The 14,361-nt window shown below is 39.9% G+C and overlaps 2 protein-coding genes across 7 annotated transcripts in view; one reads left to right on the plus strand and one right to left on the minus strand.

Annotated features, from left to right (window-relative positions):
* Nucleotides 1-12,720, plus strand: LOC135102283 (ubiquitin-fold modifier 1). Of its 2 annotated transcripts, XM_064007275.1 has the most exons (4): nt 919-1,016; nt 3,188-3,244; nt 9,429-9,559; nt 9,806-12,720. In XM_064007275.1, exons 1-4 carry the CDS (start codon nt 1,012-1,014, stop codon nt 9,871-9,873), a joined length of 261 nt encoding a protein of 86 aa, XP_063863345.1. In that variant the 5' UTR covers nt 919-1,011; the 3' UTR covers nt 9,874-12,720. The 2 variants fall into 2 exon arrangements, with proteins under 2 accessions (XP_063863344.1, XP_063863345.1); XM_064007274.1 differs by lacking the exons at nt 9,429-9,559; nt 9,806-12,720 and adding an exon at nt 4,878-7,894 and having other exon boundaries at nt 1-1,016.
* LOC135102280 (golgin-45-like) overlaps nt 11,276-14,361 on the minus strand; it is a 13,119-nt gene continuing 10,033 nt past the window's right edge. For 3 of the 5 annotated variants that reach the window (XM_064007268.1, XM_064007265.1, XM_064007266.1), the window contains exons 7-8: nt 14,071-14,293; nt 11,276-13,827 (exon numbers count right to left, since the gene is read on the minus strand). In XM_064007268.1, the coding sequence (XP_063863338.1) occupies nt 13,621-13,827; nt 14,071-14,293 (430 nt within the window). In that variant the 3' untranslated portion in view covers nt 11,276-13,620. Of the gene's footprint in view, nt 13,828-14,028; nt 14,294-14,361 lie in introns of all 5 variants that reach the window. The other 2 variants (XM_064007269.1, XM_064007270.1) reach the window with 2 other exon arrangements.

The following is a 14,361-nucleotide window of genomic DNA, read 5'->3' on the forward strand; positions in this document are numbered from 1 at the left end:
AGGGGCTCCACACTACTTGTAAAAGAGCTGCTTGATTGTTGTACTTCGAAAGCTTCACATGTTAACAGGTGGTATGAAAAAGCTTGGTAAGTGCTACGCATTCATGACTCAGTTTAATTAGTCCAGAACCACCAAATATCATCAGTTTCGTGTCAGTTTATAAATTACTTCATCCGAACTACGTGATGGAAAGGATGATGACTTATTGTTCCTTTAGGTGATGTTCATAGCCTACTGTGACTTGCATACCGAAGATGTGATATTGACAGAAAGGATCTTCAACGGGCATTGCGCATTATTGCAGTTCCGTTGGCTCCAAATCCAATCGTCAGGTAAGAGTTACATACATATATCCTGGAAAAGTTGAGTGACGCTTATATCATCACACAAAGCTCTCATCACTCACGTATCGCTCAGGTATTTCCACTTCCACCTCAATAGAGAAGGAACTGCTCAATGGAGACTTGCGTGTTAATACTTCAACTTCTTTTTTTCATATTACTTGATTAAATCTCATGTATATATACGTGCCAGTGTATATAAGATTCACAAAGGAATGTTAAACCTCCGTTATATTTCTTTGGGAAGACAAAAAGAAGGGAGTGGCTGTCAGGAAATACCAAAGGTTGGCGTCATAACTAAATCATTACCTCAACATTATAAGTAAATAAGAGCACCTCCCACATACCTTACTGAAGGAAAAGTTATTTAATAGTGAGGTATCATTAAAACAACATGACACCTCAAAAAAAGTGAGGTCTTCAGGTGGCAGTGACGCGGTGTCAGGGTGTCGGAATAAAAACAAATTATTACTCAAGCCTTCAAACATTTCGAATACAGAAATACAGAATGGCATATGCCGCATAATTTACTGTAGAAAAGGTTATTCAATAGTGAGATAGCATTACAGAACACCAAAAAGTGTGGCCTTCAGGTGGCGGTTGTCTGGCCCTCTAGCGGCGAGTGTCGGCGGCCACGTGTAGGAGGTAAACATCAGCTGCTCCTGACATCATGACGTGAGTACTCTTCATATGTTCATCTTTTCTTCTTTCCTCAGCCTCCTCATCCCTTACAGAGATATCCACACTGTACAGTACACTTTCCTTACCCTGCCCTGTGCTTCAGAACTGCTGGGATGGATGAGTTTCATGGATACAAGCGTGGTCAGTTCCTCACTCCCTTTGACAGCTGGTTCAACTTTCCCTTGGGCTTAGTCAGGTTTTAGGACTAGAAGTTGTTTTAGGATGACTGATCAAGCTAGATTTTGGTAAATTTATAGTTTAAGCCAATGTCCCCAATCTCTACCCACGGCCCACGGCGTTATTATTAATTTCCGACAAGTAGTGTAATCATTAGAAATGATGTGAATAGTGAGAAGAACAAAATGAGGTAGGTTATTACCACGTAGTGTGTAATGGCTTAAACTATAATAAAACCTAGATTTTTGGAGATGGAAATAATCAAACCCTATTAATATCTAGACACTGACTGTGTATTTCTGGGGAGAATATAACACTTTTTGTCAAATCGTAATATACACACTGAAGGGGTCTGCATTGAAATTGGTGAACTGAATGAATAAAAACGTTGGTGTTATTTCAGTATTATCCATAGAACTTCATGGGGGTGATTAGTCAAGCTGAGTTTTTATGGACTTAAAAATTTTTAGTGATTAGTGAACGAAACCTAGTAAAATCGGTAGTGAGTGAAAGGTGTGGTCATTTTAAGTAAACGGAATGTGGCTTACCAAAATCTTTACCGGCGATTGTTTACATTGATGGTTTTAAGAAGTTATGGAACAGACTACTCACAGGAACTCATCATTAGTGTTATTTGGTTTGTGCAGACCACACATGCCTGGTACAACTTAGCTGTACCTTTTTAGCATTTTGTAAGTCTTTTCCTTATGAGGAGTGTTAATTCTTTATCTGGTTTATCAGTTATAAAGTGATAATAATCCTGACATCAATATTTATTCTAATTATCATGTTTTAAGTGAGTAGCTATGGTTAAGTTAGGTCATAATAATAATTTAACAACCGTAATAGTTTTTTTTTTTTTTTTTTTCATTATATATTGAAAAAAAAATTAGTTCTACCTGATTACTAATCAGCAGTCACTCTTTCCCACTCCATTCCTCCCCCAAAAACTTCAGTTATGTTATATGACATGTGTCTGTATTCTAAACCAGACCAGAAGTAACCATATTATATAGAAAATTTTTAATATACTCTTTCCCTATAATCACCTACCAAAGTTGATTAGCATAGTTACCTCCTAATGGGGATATCCCAAGACACTTTGGTGGTGTTTTTATGATAAAATTTTTTGTTGCTATGGTCACTGGGTGGTTTGGATCGTGCTCGCACTGTCAAACCAGGAAGAGTTTCAGTTGAATGTCTTAGACTGTTTTGCAGTGGCTGGCTGAATAACTGTTTAATAATTCCAGGCACCTCAAAACTTACCATACCATGAAAATAGTTCTGTAGTCAAAATTGGCAAACTCCCACAAACTGAAATTTACCATCTCTTCTACCTGCAGAGAGAGAACACGTATCTTCTTCGTTACATCTTACAGTGTGTATGAGGGATGTGGATATAGTGCCCATGACATATGAGAAACTTTAATAAAATATTTGGAAAGAAAGATCATAAATTTCAGACTCCTGATTGTGACACATATTTTTGGAACTGAAAAGAGAACAATGAAACTATAGTCACACTGCTCATGCCACTTTTACATACAATCATAGGAGGGTTTGATTTTCTAATGGTACCTCTATGAACCATAACTCCAGCTTTCATTAAATTTCATTTATGTATGGCCTTGTTGATGTAGTTTATAGATTTTTAGTTATTTCCATCCATGGATGTATGTGACCAGCTGTGCTATGCCAACGCTCCTGGGATGTGGTATGGTGGTCCATGAGACTATCCCTTTCCACCAGGGATACCAACAAGACTAATGGTGTGAATGATGTGTGTGTGATTGTGTGGTGTTTTGTCCAGGCCAACCTGTATGTGATTGCTAACCTGGTATATAGATAGATTTATTTGTTCATTTATTTATTCAAATGTTTATATGTCTGCTCTCAGTATTCACATACATACACATTTTTTCCATCTTTCAAAGCAGCAAGAGCCACACTAACTTTTAATACCATGATGTTTATTTTTCATTTTGCAGATCCAAAGTGACATTCAAGATCACCCTCACCTCAGACCCCAAGCTGCCCTACAAAGTGTGAGTGTTGTCCTGTGGTGCTGTATAGTTATTTTTTTTATATTGGAAAAGTATGGGAAATATTATTGTAGTAGTGTGAAAAGCCTGTGATGCTTTTTAGTGGCGTGATGCAGAAACCCATTATATGTCCTAACCTTTTGTGAGATTTAACACAATACACATATCAAAACTGAAACAAACAATACCACATACACAGCTACCTCTCATAATATTGTGGAAATGCTGTTTGTTAGTTTTCACCATGTTTGTGTAGAAACAGGACAGTCGAAGCAGACCAAAAATCACTCTTGGTCTTGCCACAACTCAAAATGTGTTTGACTTACATGCAATTGTGAGTTCCTTGTCATGAGTTTGTTTCTGGGTGATAGCCTCTTGTGGTCAGTTTATCCTGCCTTCATATAAATTTTTTCAGTGTACCATGATGTTATAATATGTATAGTGCATGACATTTGCCTGGTGGTTGAGGAGGTGGAGATCTGAAGGATTGATAAGTTACTCTCATTATATTGCTATAAAAGGTTTGAAGAATAGTCTGTACATTTATACTGTAACTTACCATAAACAGACTATCTGCTTCCATCTTTAGTCCAAAAATTATGAGAGAAAACTTAAAAGTCCCATGTTTACCAAACTAGTGGCATCTTACATTCCAAAAATTGGTTTAATAACAATATACTGTACACCAAATGTAAAAGGTGTAAAGACAGCAATCATGATTTAAGAACTCAAACAACCTCAAGTTTCCCAACAACAAATATGTGCATAGGCTGTGTGCCAGTGCTGTGACAGTGATTTAAAGGAGTCCATTGTGTATTGATAACTTTTGTTGCAACCGCAGTTGTGATATGAGACTTAATATGATGCAGACATTGTGCATCAGAAAAGTAGCTGCTTAACAGCTGTGAGTGGTGGGTCATAGTTTTGTTAATAAATCAGTTACTAAGAGTACTCAGTTTGCCTTTGTCTGCCTATCTCATGTTTCTTTTTTTCATAGTAGTGAGGCTTGAACCTCATGACTGTTTCATATCATCTTACTGTGCTAGTAACTGTATCACCTTGCTTACATATATAATAAGTTTCCCAGGAACAATTCCACTCTAGTCCCTCTGTGTGTTTGCCTGAGACAAAAGTGTGTGTGTGTGTGTGTGTGTGTGTGTGTGTGTGTGTGTGTGTGTGTGTGTGTGTGTGTGTGTGTGTGTATGTGTGTGTGTGTGTTTTAGATTGCATTGGTTTTACCAGAATGACAGTGGTTGATGCCTGATAAGCTGAAACATGAGAGGTTTAATTATTAAGATAACAATCTAATTGGATTGCACACTTTTCTAATTTATGAAAATAGGAATTAGTCAAAATCTTGAACTGTGCAAATGAAAATCCTAATTAAATTATTATGTGGAGTTTTATTATCAAGTTTAATCCCTCAGTGTGGTTTGCTTGAGAAGAGGGATTACCACTGAGGAGAAGGAAGAGTAATTGCCTAAACTTGCTCATGTAGACAAAAATTTAAGTAAGACATAGAGATAAAGCACTGTATAAGAAGGCACTTGGTGTCATGTATAGCAAGACTGAAGGTTATTGAACCACCCAGTCTGAGAGCAAGCACTAAAGAAAGCCTCCCTCCCTCTTCCAGCAGATGAGACCTGAATGATCTTAAAGAAGAGCCAAGTGTCTTCTTGCCTGGAAAATGAAGAGTGTTGTCAGACTAGTCCCACCAAGGTAACCATCACACAGCTTGAGGGAGGCTGTGCTAAAATAGCTCATTTGTTCCTTGGGACTGTGTACAGCCTAGGGAAGGAAGGGCTTTCCTCTTGATGAGAAACACCACTGAAGCCATTGTAATAAAGCACTCATCGAGAGAGATTACTCAGCAGTTCTCAAGTGTTCCCAGAGATTCTAACTTTGACAAGATTAATCATAGGATACCAAGTTGTGATGTGTGGCTTTCCTCTTGATGAGAAACACCACTGAAGCCATTGTAATAAAGCACTCATCGAGAGAGATTACTCAGCAGTTCTCAAGTGTTCCCAGAGATTCTAACTTTGACAAGATTAATCATAGGATACCAAGTTGTGATGAATACAATGACACTTCCAGTACTTCTAGTGTGAAAGTACCTGCTTCCTCAGTACTTCTAGTCTGAGAGTACCTGCTTCCTCAGTAGTCTGAAGGTACCTGCTTCCTCAATATCACCATGATGTGTGCTTGTGAACACAAGCAGATGTCTGGAGGCACCACAGATTGTGCCTGTGAACACTGGCAAAGAGTGATGAATAACATAATGTATTTTCTGTACACGGTATTGCCTGGAGCATCAAGTCGTGCCAAGTGGACCAGAGAGGGGGTGGACCGTGCTGTGGCTTGGGGGCTGCACTGTGAGAAGGCTGTGGCTCGCTTCAGGCACAGGGGCTCTCTGCGAACAGCCATCACCAAGCTGGCCAGACGCAACCAGCAGATAGGGAGTTTCCGGGACCTGGCAAGTGCTCGCCGCCTGTTGTTGGAACGCCTTCTGCAGAACCAGCTGCTGGAAGAAGGCATGAGAGAGTATGTGAAGCAGCTGTCCCAGGATATCCTGGGTGCAGAACATGCCTCCCGTGTAGAATTAGTAGCACAGCAGCAGCAGCAGCATGCCTCAAGCCTTTTTAGGATACTGACAAAAACACAGCACAATGATGTCACTGCAAGACTGAGAGCAAGACTCATGCTGGAGGTAGCAAGCAGTAGTGAGTCAGGGCAGGTGGGAGAGTGCCTGTCCAAGATAGTATACTCCCCTGCCTCACTGCAAACCTCCCTGGAGGTGGCCTTGTTGGAGGGAGAGGATCCTGTTGTGGAGGTGGGGTCAGCAGTGGCCAGATGGGTAGAGGAAGTGGTGGCCTCCCCTCAACACAGGCTACATAGGGGTGTCTTGAAGTGCCTCTATTCTTTCCCTCCACACTTGCTGTCCAAGGCTCTGGCAAGACACCCACACCTCATCATGGCAGTCCTAAAGTCCCTCCACAGAGAAGCTCTTAACCTGCAGCCAAGTTATCATGATGAAGGATGTCATTGGCTGCCCTGCAGACCCTCAGTCCTCAGCTGGGAGGATCTGGTCAAGGTGTACAGTGTTGTTGCCAGCCACCATAGCATGGCTGGTCAGGTCCAGGAGGCTGTGGAAGGCTGGAGTATGGTGGAAGGTGGAGCAGTGTGGGGAGAGGTGGTGAGGCAAGCCAAGGCCACTTGCATGTCAGCCTCATCCAACACTAGTGACTCTTAGACACAAGAAAAGGGGATAACACAATAGACCCTGGACTTCGTGGTGATGATTCCCTTGTACGTTAGTGAATAGTGTGTGTCAGCACATCAACTTTGATTTTAACTGAAAGCTATTCCCAGGTTCTTGTTTTAACATAGGATCATTCATGAGGAAGCTGACTGGGTGAATAACATTTAGTAGTGAATGTGTGTTAAAGCGAAGCCTCAGGACTGATGAGGTCCCCCTGTGATAGAGGCTCACATTTTGGCCACACAGAAAGAATGCTACTGCTATGTCTGGTGTGCTGCATAAGGCAACTTAGGATGAAGGACAGTCCCCCCCCTCCCCTCCCCTCCCCTCCCCCCCCCCTCTCTCTCTCTCTCTCTCTCTCTCTCTCTCTCTCTCTCTCTCTCTCTCTCTCTCTCTCTCTCTCTCTCTCTCTCTCTCTCTCTCTCTCTCTCTCTCTCTCTCTCTCTCTCTCTCTCTCTCTCTCTCTCTCTCTCTCTCTCTCTCTCTCTCTCTCTCTCTCTCTCTCTCTCTCTCTCATGCCATGCCCATTTATAGGGATAGCAATCTGGTGGATAGATATATAGGCAATAATTTTGGATAAGTCAGAGGAACTTTTTATGAAATTTCTTAATTTATTTTATATAATTGTAGATGATGGAAAACATTCTGGCTAAATCATTTTGTAAAAAAAACTATTCAATTTATATTCACATGCAAGTATTTTTCATACTTGACTCATATAATTAGTCAGGCTATCAAAGGTATCAGTATGACTATTTCCTGACTGTGTCTGTGAATCAAAGCATTATTTAGTAAAACTTCAAATTTATTCAGATTCAGCATGTAGTTGGCTTTCTTAGTTGTTAACTAGTCACAGTGTGTACATATCCCTGATGACTTCCCCTTATTGACTAGACACTGAATAACACTTTTGTGGCTTTGGCAATGGTTTTTTAAGAAACATAACTTCATTTTAAATTATTATAATATATATTAGCTGTGTCATTATCTCCCGGTAATATGTTTGACATTTGAAGTGTGTGGTACGGCATAGTCATGTTTACCTCATGCAGTGGTGGTGCCATCGGAGTGTGGTGAGAACTTTACTTATCTTTTCTAACAAAACACAGAAATATTCATACTAAGAAATAGATTGCCATTTCACAGTCATTTCCTTTTAATTGATATTCCCATCCATACTTAATCATTCAACCTGGTTTGTGCTTTATCACCTTGATTTTATCACAGACATTTTATGAATACATGAAAGAAATTTTTATCAACATGCCCTCTCATGAGTTATATTGTGTTAGTATTTAAAACATTTTATATTGCCTAGCATAAGGACTCAAATGTACACTAGTTTTAAACCTATGATTTTCTGAATAAAGAAATTAATACCTTTATATAAAGTCTATGAAAAAAAAATAGGTCTAGATGGATTAATTGCGGTTTTGTTAAAATATAGAGGAGATGCATCATTAGAATGGACATCTTGGGGTTTTTAGGTAGGTAGTTTTTAGGACAGGAAAGAGGCTGAAGGAAGTAGAACAAATATTTAGGTCATTGGGAATAATATGCAAACATGGATAGATGGAAGGAGAATTAAGAAAAGGGCTGTGAAAGACAGGTAAGTCATATGATTACTTGCAAGGGGTGTGAAAGAGAGGAATATGTCCATGGAAGTGGAGGTGTAAGGATTAGTATTCATCCAGTATTGACTTATAGATGCAATCAAAGACTTGGGCATAGAATAGAGCACAACAGGGAAGGGTGGATACTGTTGAAGTGTTTTAGAGTTACAAAATGAGAGAATGAGAGCAACAAGGGTACCATACATAGGAAAGATAAGGCATGGGAACTTGTGCAAATGGAATGAAGTGGAATGGTAGAATAGCTGAAAAAATGCATTGAAGTGGTTTGGACATAGTCAGAGAATGAAGAGTGACCAGTTTGTAAAAATGAAGTCTATGATTTAATAGAAAGCCATTTGGAAAGTGGAAGAACAAAGTAGAGTTTGGGGAGGGAGTATTTGGACAGGGAGGAGTGGAGGCCCTTCCCTCATGACCTCTGCCTATGGGGACAGTCTTGTATGTTCATATACACCTAGGTAAGTAAACTGTTAGATAGAACCAGCAGGAGGTGATGTTCAGTCCATATGTATAAATGGAAATGAGACTTTTTTTGCTCCCAAGGGAGGAAAAAAAAATTATTAGATCATCAGTGAGCAAGTGAATCATAAATACAGAAAGGCTCACAGTTTGGTCTAAGGCTCCAAGCAGTCGGTATTGCAAGCAGAATTTAATCATATGCCATTTAGTACTAGTGCAGAAAGTCTCATACCAAACAAGAAAATAAAAAACTGGGTTTCACTGGAAGGTTTCATTTAAATGGAATGACTGAGCCTTGGAATACTTGGCAGAAATGAGGAACAGAAGTGTACATACTGTTGATTGTTATGGGAGCGTCATAATGTATAGACACAAGCATGTAGAGACTTGCGGTACTACTGCTTTGAGAGAGCTTTAAGAAATAACCATTAAGATATATAGAAGGGGACATGTGCCAGAGTGTCATCTCATCTCTCATTGATGCAACAATGGTCAAGGAGTTAAAGTCTGCTGACCAGATGAAGAAAGGGAATGTATATGTGTCTGGGAGCATATGTTTATTATTGCCAGCACTGCCTTCTGAAAAGAGTTTTGTGGTACTGTAAACCAGCTTGGGTGTGAGGGAGTAGCATGGTTGTAGTGGTGCTAGGAAGTGTAGCAGCTGGTCACTATATGCCTGTTGTCCACCAGGATCTTTTAGATACCATGTCACTTAACAGTTATATTAAACACTATAGCCTTCTCTCCTCTTCCCCCTCACTTTGTTGGATGTTGTAGCCTCCCCCTTCCCTTTGTGTGTGATGAATACTACAGCCTTTCCTTCTTTGTGTTGCAGACTCAATGTGCCTGAGAACACGCCCTTCACTGCTGTGCTAAAGTTTGCTGCTGAGGAATTCAAAGTACCTCCTGCAACTTCTGCCATCATCACTGATGATGGCATTGGCATCAACCCCAGTCAGACTGCTGGTATGATCACACACAGACAGTTTTAATTTAATCATTATTTAGAAAATACTGCATTTCATAACTCTTTACACCACCTTCTTCAGCATTGTGTCACCACCATCACTACTGAAATGAGATGTGAGAGTTGGGAACCACTTCATTAAACTTTGCTGTGAGAAGAGTAATCTCTAAAGACTAAACTCATGCAAAAAAGATCATATGTTGCTTGATATTATGCCACACCACTGATGCTCCTTTTTCTTGCAGGGAATGTTTTCCTGAAGCATGGCTCAGAGTTGCGTCTGATTCCCCGCGACCGTGTGGGGGCAGCATGAGTAGTGGCAGGATGGGACTGAACCAGTGGAAGGCTGCCATCGGTATCTCCATCTCCCCTTCACTCTCTCTCTCCTTCACCCTTTCTTTTGTTGCTTTTGAAAATATGAAAATTACTTTGTGATACATTTTTCAGCCACAATATTCATTTGTTTATTCATTGATTTTCCTACACCAATTTTTCTGATACAGTTGTACATAATTTATCATGAAAAGATTTTTTTTATATTGTTATCAGTCTGAAAAGATTTATTCCATCCTAAAATGTCTAGATCACAAATTCATTCTTAGGTTTCACCAAAAAGCCTACTTAGAAGTTGAAGTGAAAGTTTTTCTGTGTGCCGGTGTTGTGGTCTCAGTGAGATAAAACTCCCCATGAGGTGCTAAGGTGAGGAGGGAGCCACCCACCACCCCACCACTCCCCCAGGTGTAGGTGGGGATCTCAGAGGTCTGGCAGCCACTGCATTCCGAGGTCACTTGTTTTGTTGCTGAGATCTTGTTAGGTTGGTGACTCAACATTTACATCTATAACTCCCATTGGGACAGAAACACTCATCTTTTCTTTTTTTAATGTTCTCTCTCTTTCTGTTTTATTTGTAGTATTTTTTAATTCCCTCCCCTTCCTTTTTTTTTTTTTTTTTTCTCTCTCTCTTTTGCCCTGGTTTCATTATCATTCTAAATGTTGTAGTATATTTCATCTTGTGCAATTGTTATTAAGTATCAGTGCAACTGTCAATAAACTATTTTGATTAATATGGAGCATTTATCAAGATGTGAAAATCTTTAGTAGAAAGTATCATTATTACCAGGTATATTCATATGCTCTAACTTATTTTATTAGGTAAAGACTGACAAAGATATTGCCAGAACCAATTCAGTTTCTTCATTTTAATTCCACTGGCATTTAAGAACCCAGACTCATCTTTTTCTAAGCCAGGCCACCACACCTCGCCTTGTGCAGCACTGTCACTTTGTGATAACTAGCAACTGCCCTGGAGATGTGTATTTATTCTCAGAAGTAGAGGAAGTAGTTTGCTGCATCCACACTCTGTACAACTGCTTATTATATTAATGTGTTTAATGCACCCTGATGAGTCTGTTACAATGCTGCTGGGTAAACCAGCTCTGCTGTCTGGTTGTGCTGCAGAGATTACTTGATATTCTGCCTAACTGATCTCTCATGTAATGATGCAGCAAGGATCAGTCCTTTCTCTAAAGGCTAATATGTGAAGAAATACTTGTGAATTTGGGTGTATGTTTGGAAGGGAATATCAATGGTATAAAGGTAGATGTTTTGCAGCTTTAAGTTTCCATCCTGTGGTTCTCTATCCTGACTGACCCACTAAAGGTTTATGTATGGCATCTGGCTATTCATTTATGAAACTTTTATAATGAAAGCACAAATATTAATAAAATATTTTATTCCATATAGTATATATATAGGTGATATATAAAATTTGCTGAAGTATCTTTTATATACAAACAGTATGAACCTTATATTGCTTAGACAAAAATAGTTCTGCTACTGAGTAACAGGGATGATTGCTGGGGGCATTACAAGCCAGCATTTTAAACTATTCTGCAAACACTCCCTTCCATGGTCAAGTAAATGTCAGTCAGTCAGGAACACTGTCACCACTTTCTTATCTGAAGTAGCCACATGGGTACTGTTTATCACATCAGCTTTGTAGCCAACATGTTGTACAAGAAAAAGAACATAAAATTTTGTGTTTTGTTAAGTGAAACAGCTTATAAAAGATAGCCATGCACTCCTCTTGTGGTCAAGCAGTGAACAATAACAACTTGAAGGGAGCAGGCATCAGCTAGACAGTGAATATCAAACTCTTACTCTCCATCCACCTCTCAAAGTTTTGAAGCAATAGGTGGCCAGTATGAAACTTTGCTTAGACACACTATGACCTTGTATAATAACATTGCCCACACAACTTCATTTTTAACTTTACCAATTCAGTGTATACCCAAAAGACATTTTTCATAAATTTATGTGTACCATCTACCCTTTCTCACTGCTTCAAGCCTTTATCACACAACTGGCAACAGATTTCTGTGCTATGAGCATAAAAACAGGGAAGAAAAAAACTTGACTTATGAAAATGCCTGATGAATACAATGGATTGAAAGTCCAGGAATGAAGTGGTAACTGGAGAGCATTGGCATTAGGTCATATGTCTAGGTGTCTAGGAGAGCTGAAAATATGATACAATACTTCTTTGGAGAGATCTTTCATGAGTATTAGTAGGGAAGTAGATTTGGCCAAGGAAGTGATAATATATGGTATAAGACTGACAGAATACAATTGATACCACAGATTTAAAAGAAAAAACTCATCAGTCATACATAAATACTAACACCAAGACTGTCAACTAAGGAAATACATACATGCATTTAATAATGATCCTGCATACCTGACCACTGAAGAAGTGTACTTTCAGGGCAGAGAGCTCATGCCACTTTGATCTAAATGCACCAAATATTATAAATAACTTCACAGAGATCTGGAAGATGCTTCAGTTTTCATCATGTTAGTGAAGGATATGCATGTACATGTGTAAGGCAGAACACAACTCACTCACAACTTGAACATTTATGACCACATAGATTTCATGCATCACCAAGGAACATGTAATAATTCCCCATGAAAATTATGAGATGCATTGCCAACCTTTTTGAGTGTTACATGGTTTACCTGCCCACCCTGCCTCCACACACACTTTCATGCACACACAATTATACCAGTCTCTCTCTCTCTCTCTCTCTCTCTCTCTCTCTCTCTCTCTCTCTCTCTCTCTCTCTCTCTCTCTCTCTCTCTCTCTCTCTCTCTCTCTCTCTCTCTCTCTCTCTTACAAACTACCACTTATCCTCCCATATCCACTACCAAAATCATTCATCATCATAACTTACATATAACATTATCAACTTTACCATCACAACCTTCAGTCTATTTATCAATGCAATTATCATGGAAACTAACTAATCCTACCCATCTCCCACCCCAATACAATAAACAGGAGAGAATCACTATCTAGGTAACTGGTCCACAGAGCCAATCATCACAAGTCAGTCACAATTACATGCTACACAACCCTATGTACCAACCTAGTTTTCAATAACTCTTCAAAGCACCAAGGCTCTGCTATCTGGTTTGTGGAAGAAATAGATAGTGGATATTCTTGCATCCTAAAAACTTCCTTCACTTAATCCTAATTTTAATCCACTTCTTCCCTCCTACTAATCTTCCTGTATTTCTGTCAGTATTCTAAGAGCAGACAGAGGCTGCTTGACCATCCATGATGAGCAATAAGGTTATCAGCTCCCTACACCATGACCTCTTAAATACATCTGCACTTCTTTCATCCATATAAATTATACACATCAGACTACCTGAATGTATAAGTAGCACTTCAATTTTTAAGTAGAACAGTTCCAAAAAGCCACTTATACATCAATGTAAGAAGGAATGTACCAGTGTAAAGTGAACAATTAAGATTCAGACCAAGAAGACTAAAAATTGCATAACCTGCATCCGAATACTAAAAGATTTTCATCCAAGTACTATATAAAACACTTGAAGTAACACAATGAAATCCTTACCCCATTATCTGCTATTGATACACACACACACACACACACACACACACACACACACACACACACACACAGACACGCACACACACACTCCTTGATCTCTCTGTTGCAGTGTGCACAGCAGTTAACAGTGAGACTCACACTCACACCACCTTGATCTCTCCATTGCAGTGAGCACAGCAATTAACAGTGAGGTGTTCATAGCGTGTATTGGGGTGGAAGCGGTGGAGGAGGGCAGAGCGGCCAGGACACACAGTGCTGCACTCGCCTCCACTCCCGCCACTGCTGCCACCACCACCACCAGTCCCAACACCAGCAGATCCATGCAGGCCCTCCAGCTGATGCACCAACTGTAGAGAGAAAAAAGGGACAGCAATTAATTATGACTGCTTCTCATAGGACAGTTATGCACACATACACGGGAAAAAGAGATGAAAGAAAATAATGACAAAAACATAAAAATACAAGAAACACTAAAAAAGCACAAACAACATAAGAAACAGAAAACCACAAAGGACAAAAACAACAAGAGAAAAGAAATGATAACAAACCAAACACTTCAGAAATCCACAGCACCTTAACTAAAGGCACACCTGTGTAGCAATCTTCTGGCCAGGGGTGAAAGTCTCCAGGCCAGCAAGGGGTATGTTGCACCCAACCGAACGTCCCAACTCTCCAAGCAAGCGGTCCCTCACAGTCTCAGCCAGCACATCCCCCTCCACAGCTAGGGTGACAAGATCAGCGGAGGGCAGAAGAGGCAGGCCACCACTCTGGGCTGCCATAGGGTCAAAGGCCTCCCGCAGCTGTTTGTTCATCCTGCAGGTGTTGATAAAGAGGGAGGGAGGATGAGGAGTGAAGGGGACAGGGAAGTGAGAGGAAGGAAA

This window comes from Scylla paramamosain, chromosome 7, assembly GCF_035594125.1.
Source record: "Scylla paramamosain isolate STU-SP2022 chromosome 7, ASM3559412v1, whole genome shotgun sequence".
Classification (NCBI taxonomy): Eukaryota; Metazoa; Arthropoda; class Malacostraca; order Decapoda; family Portunidae; genus Scylla; species Scylla paramamosain.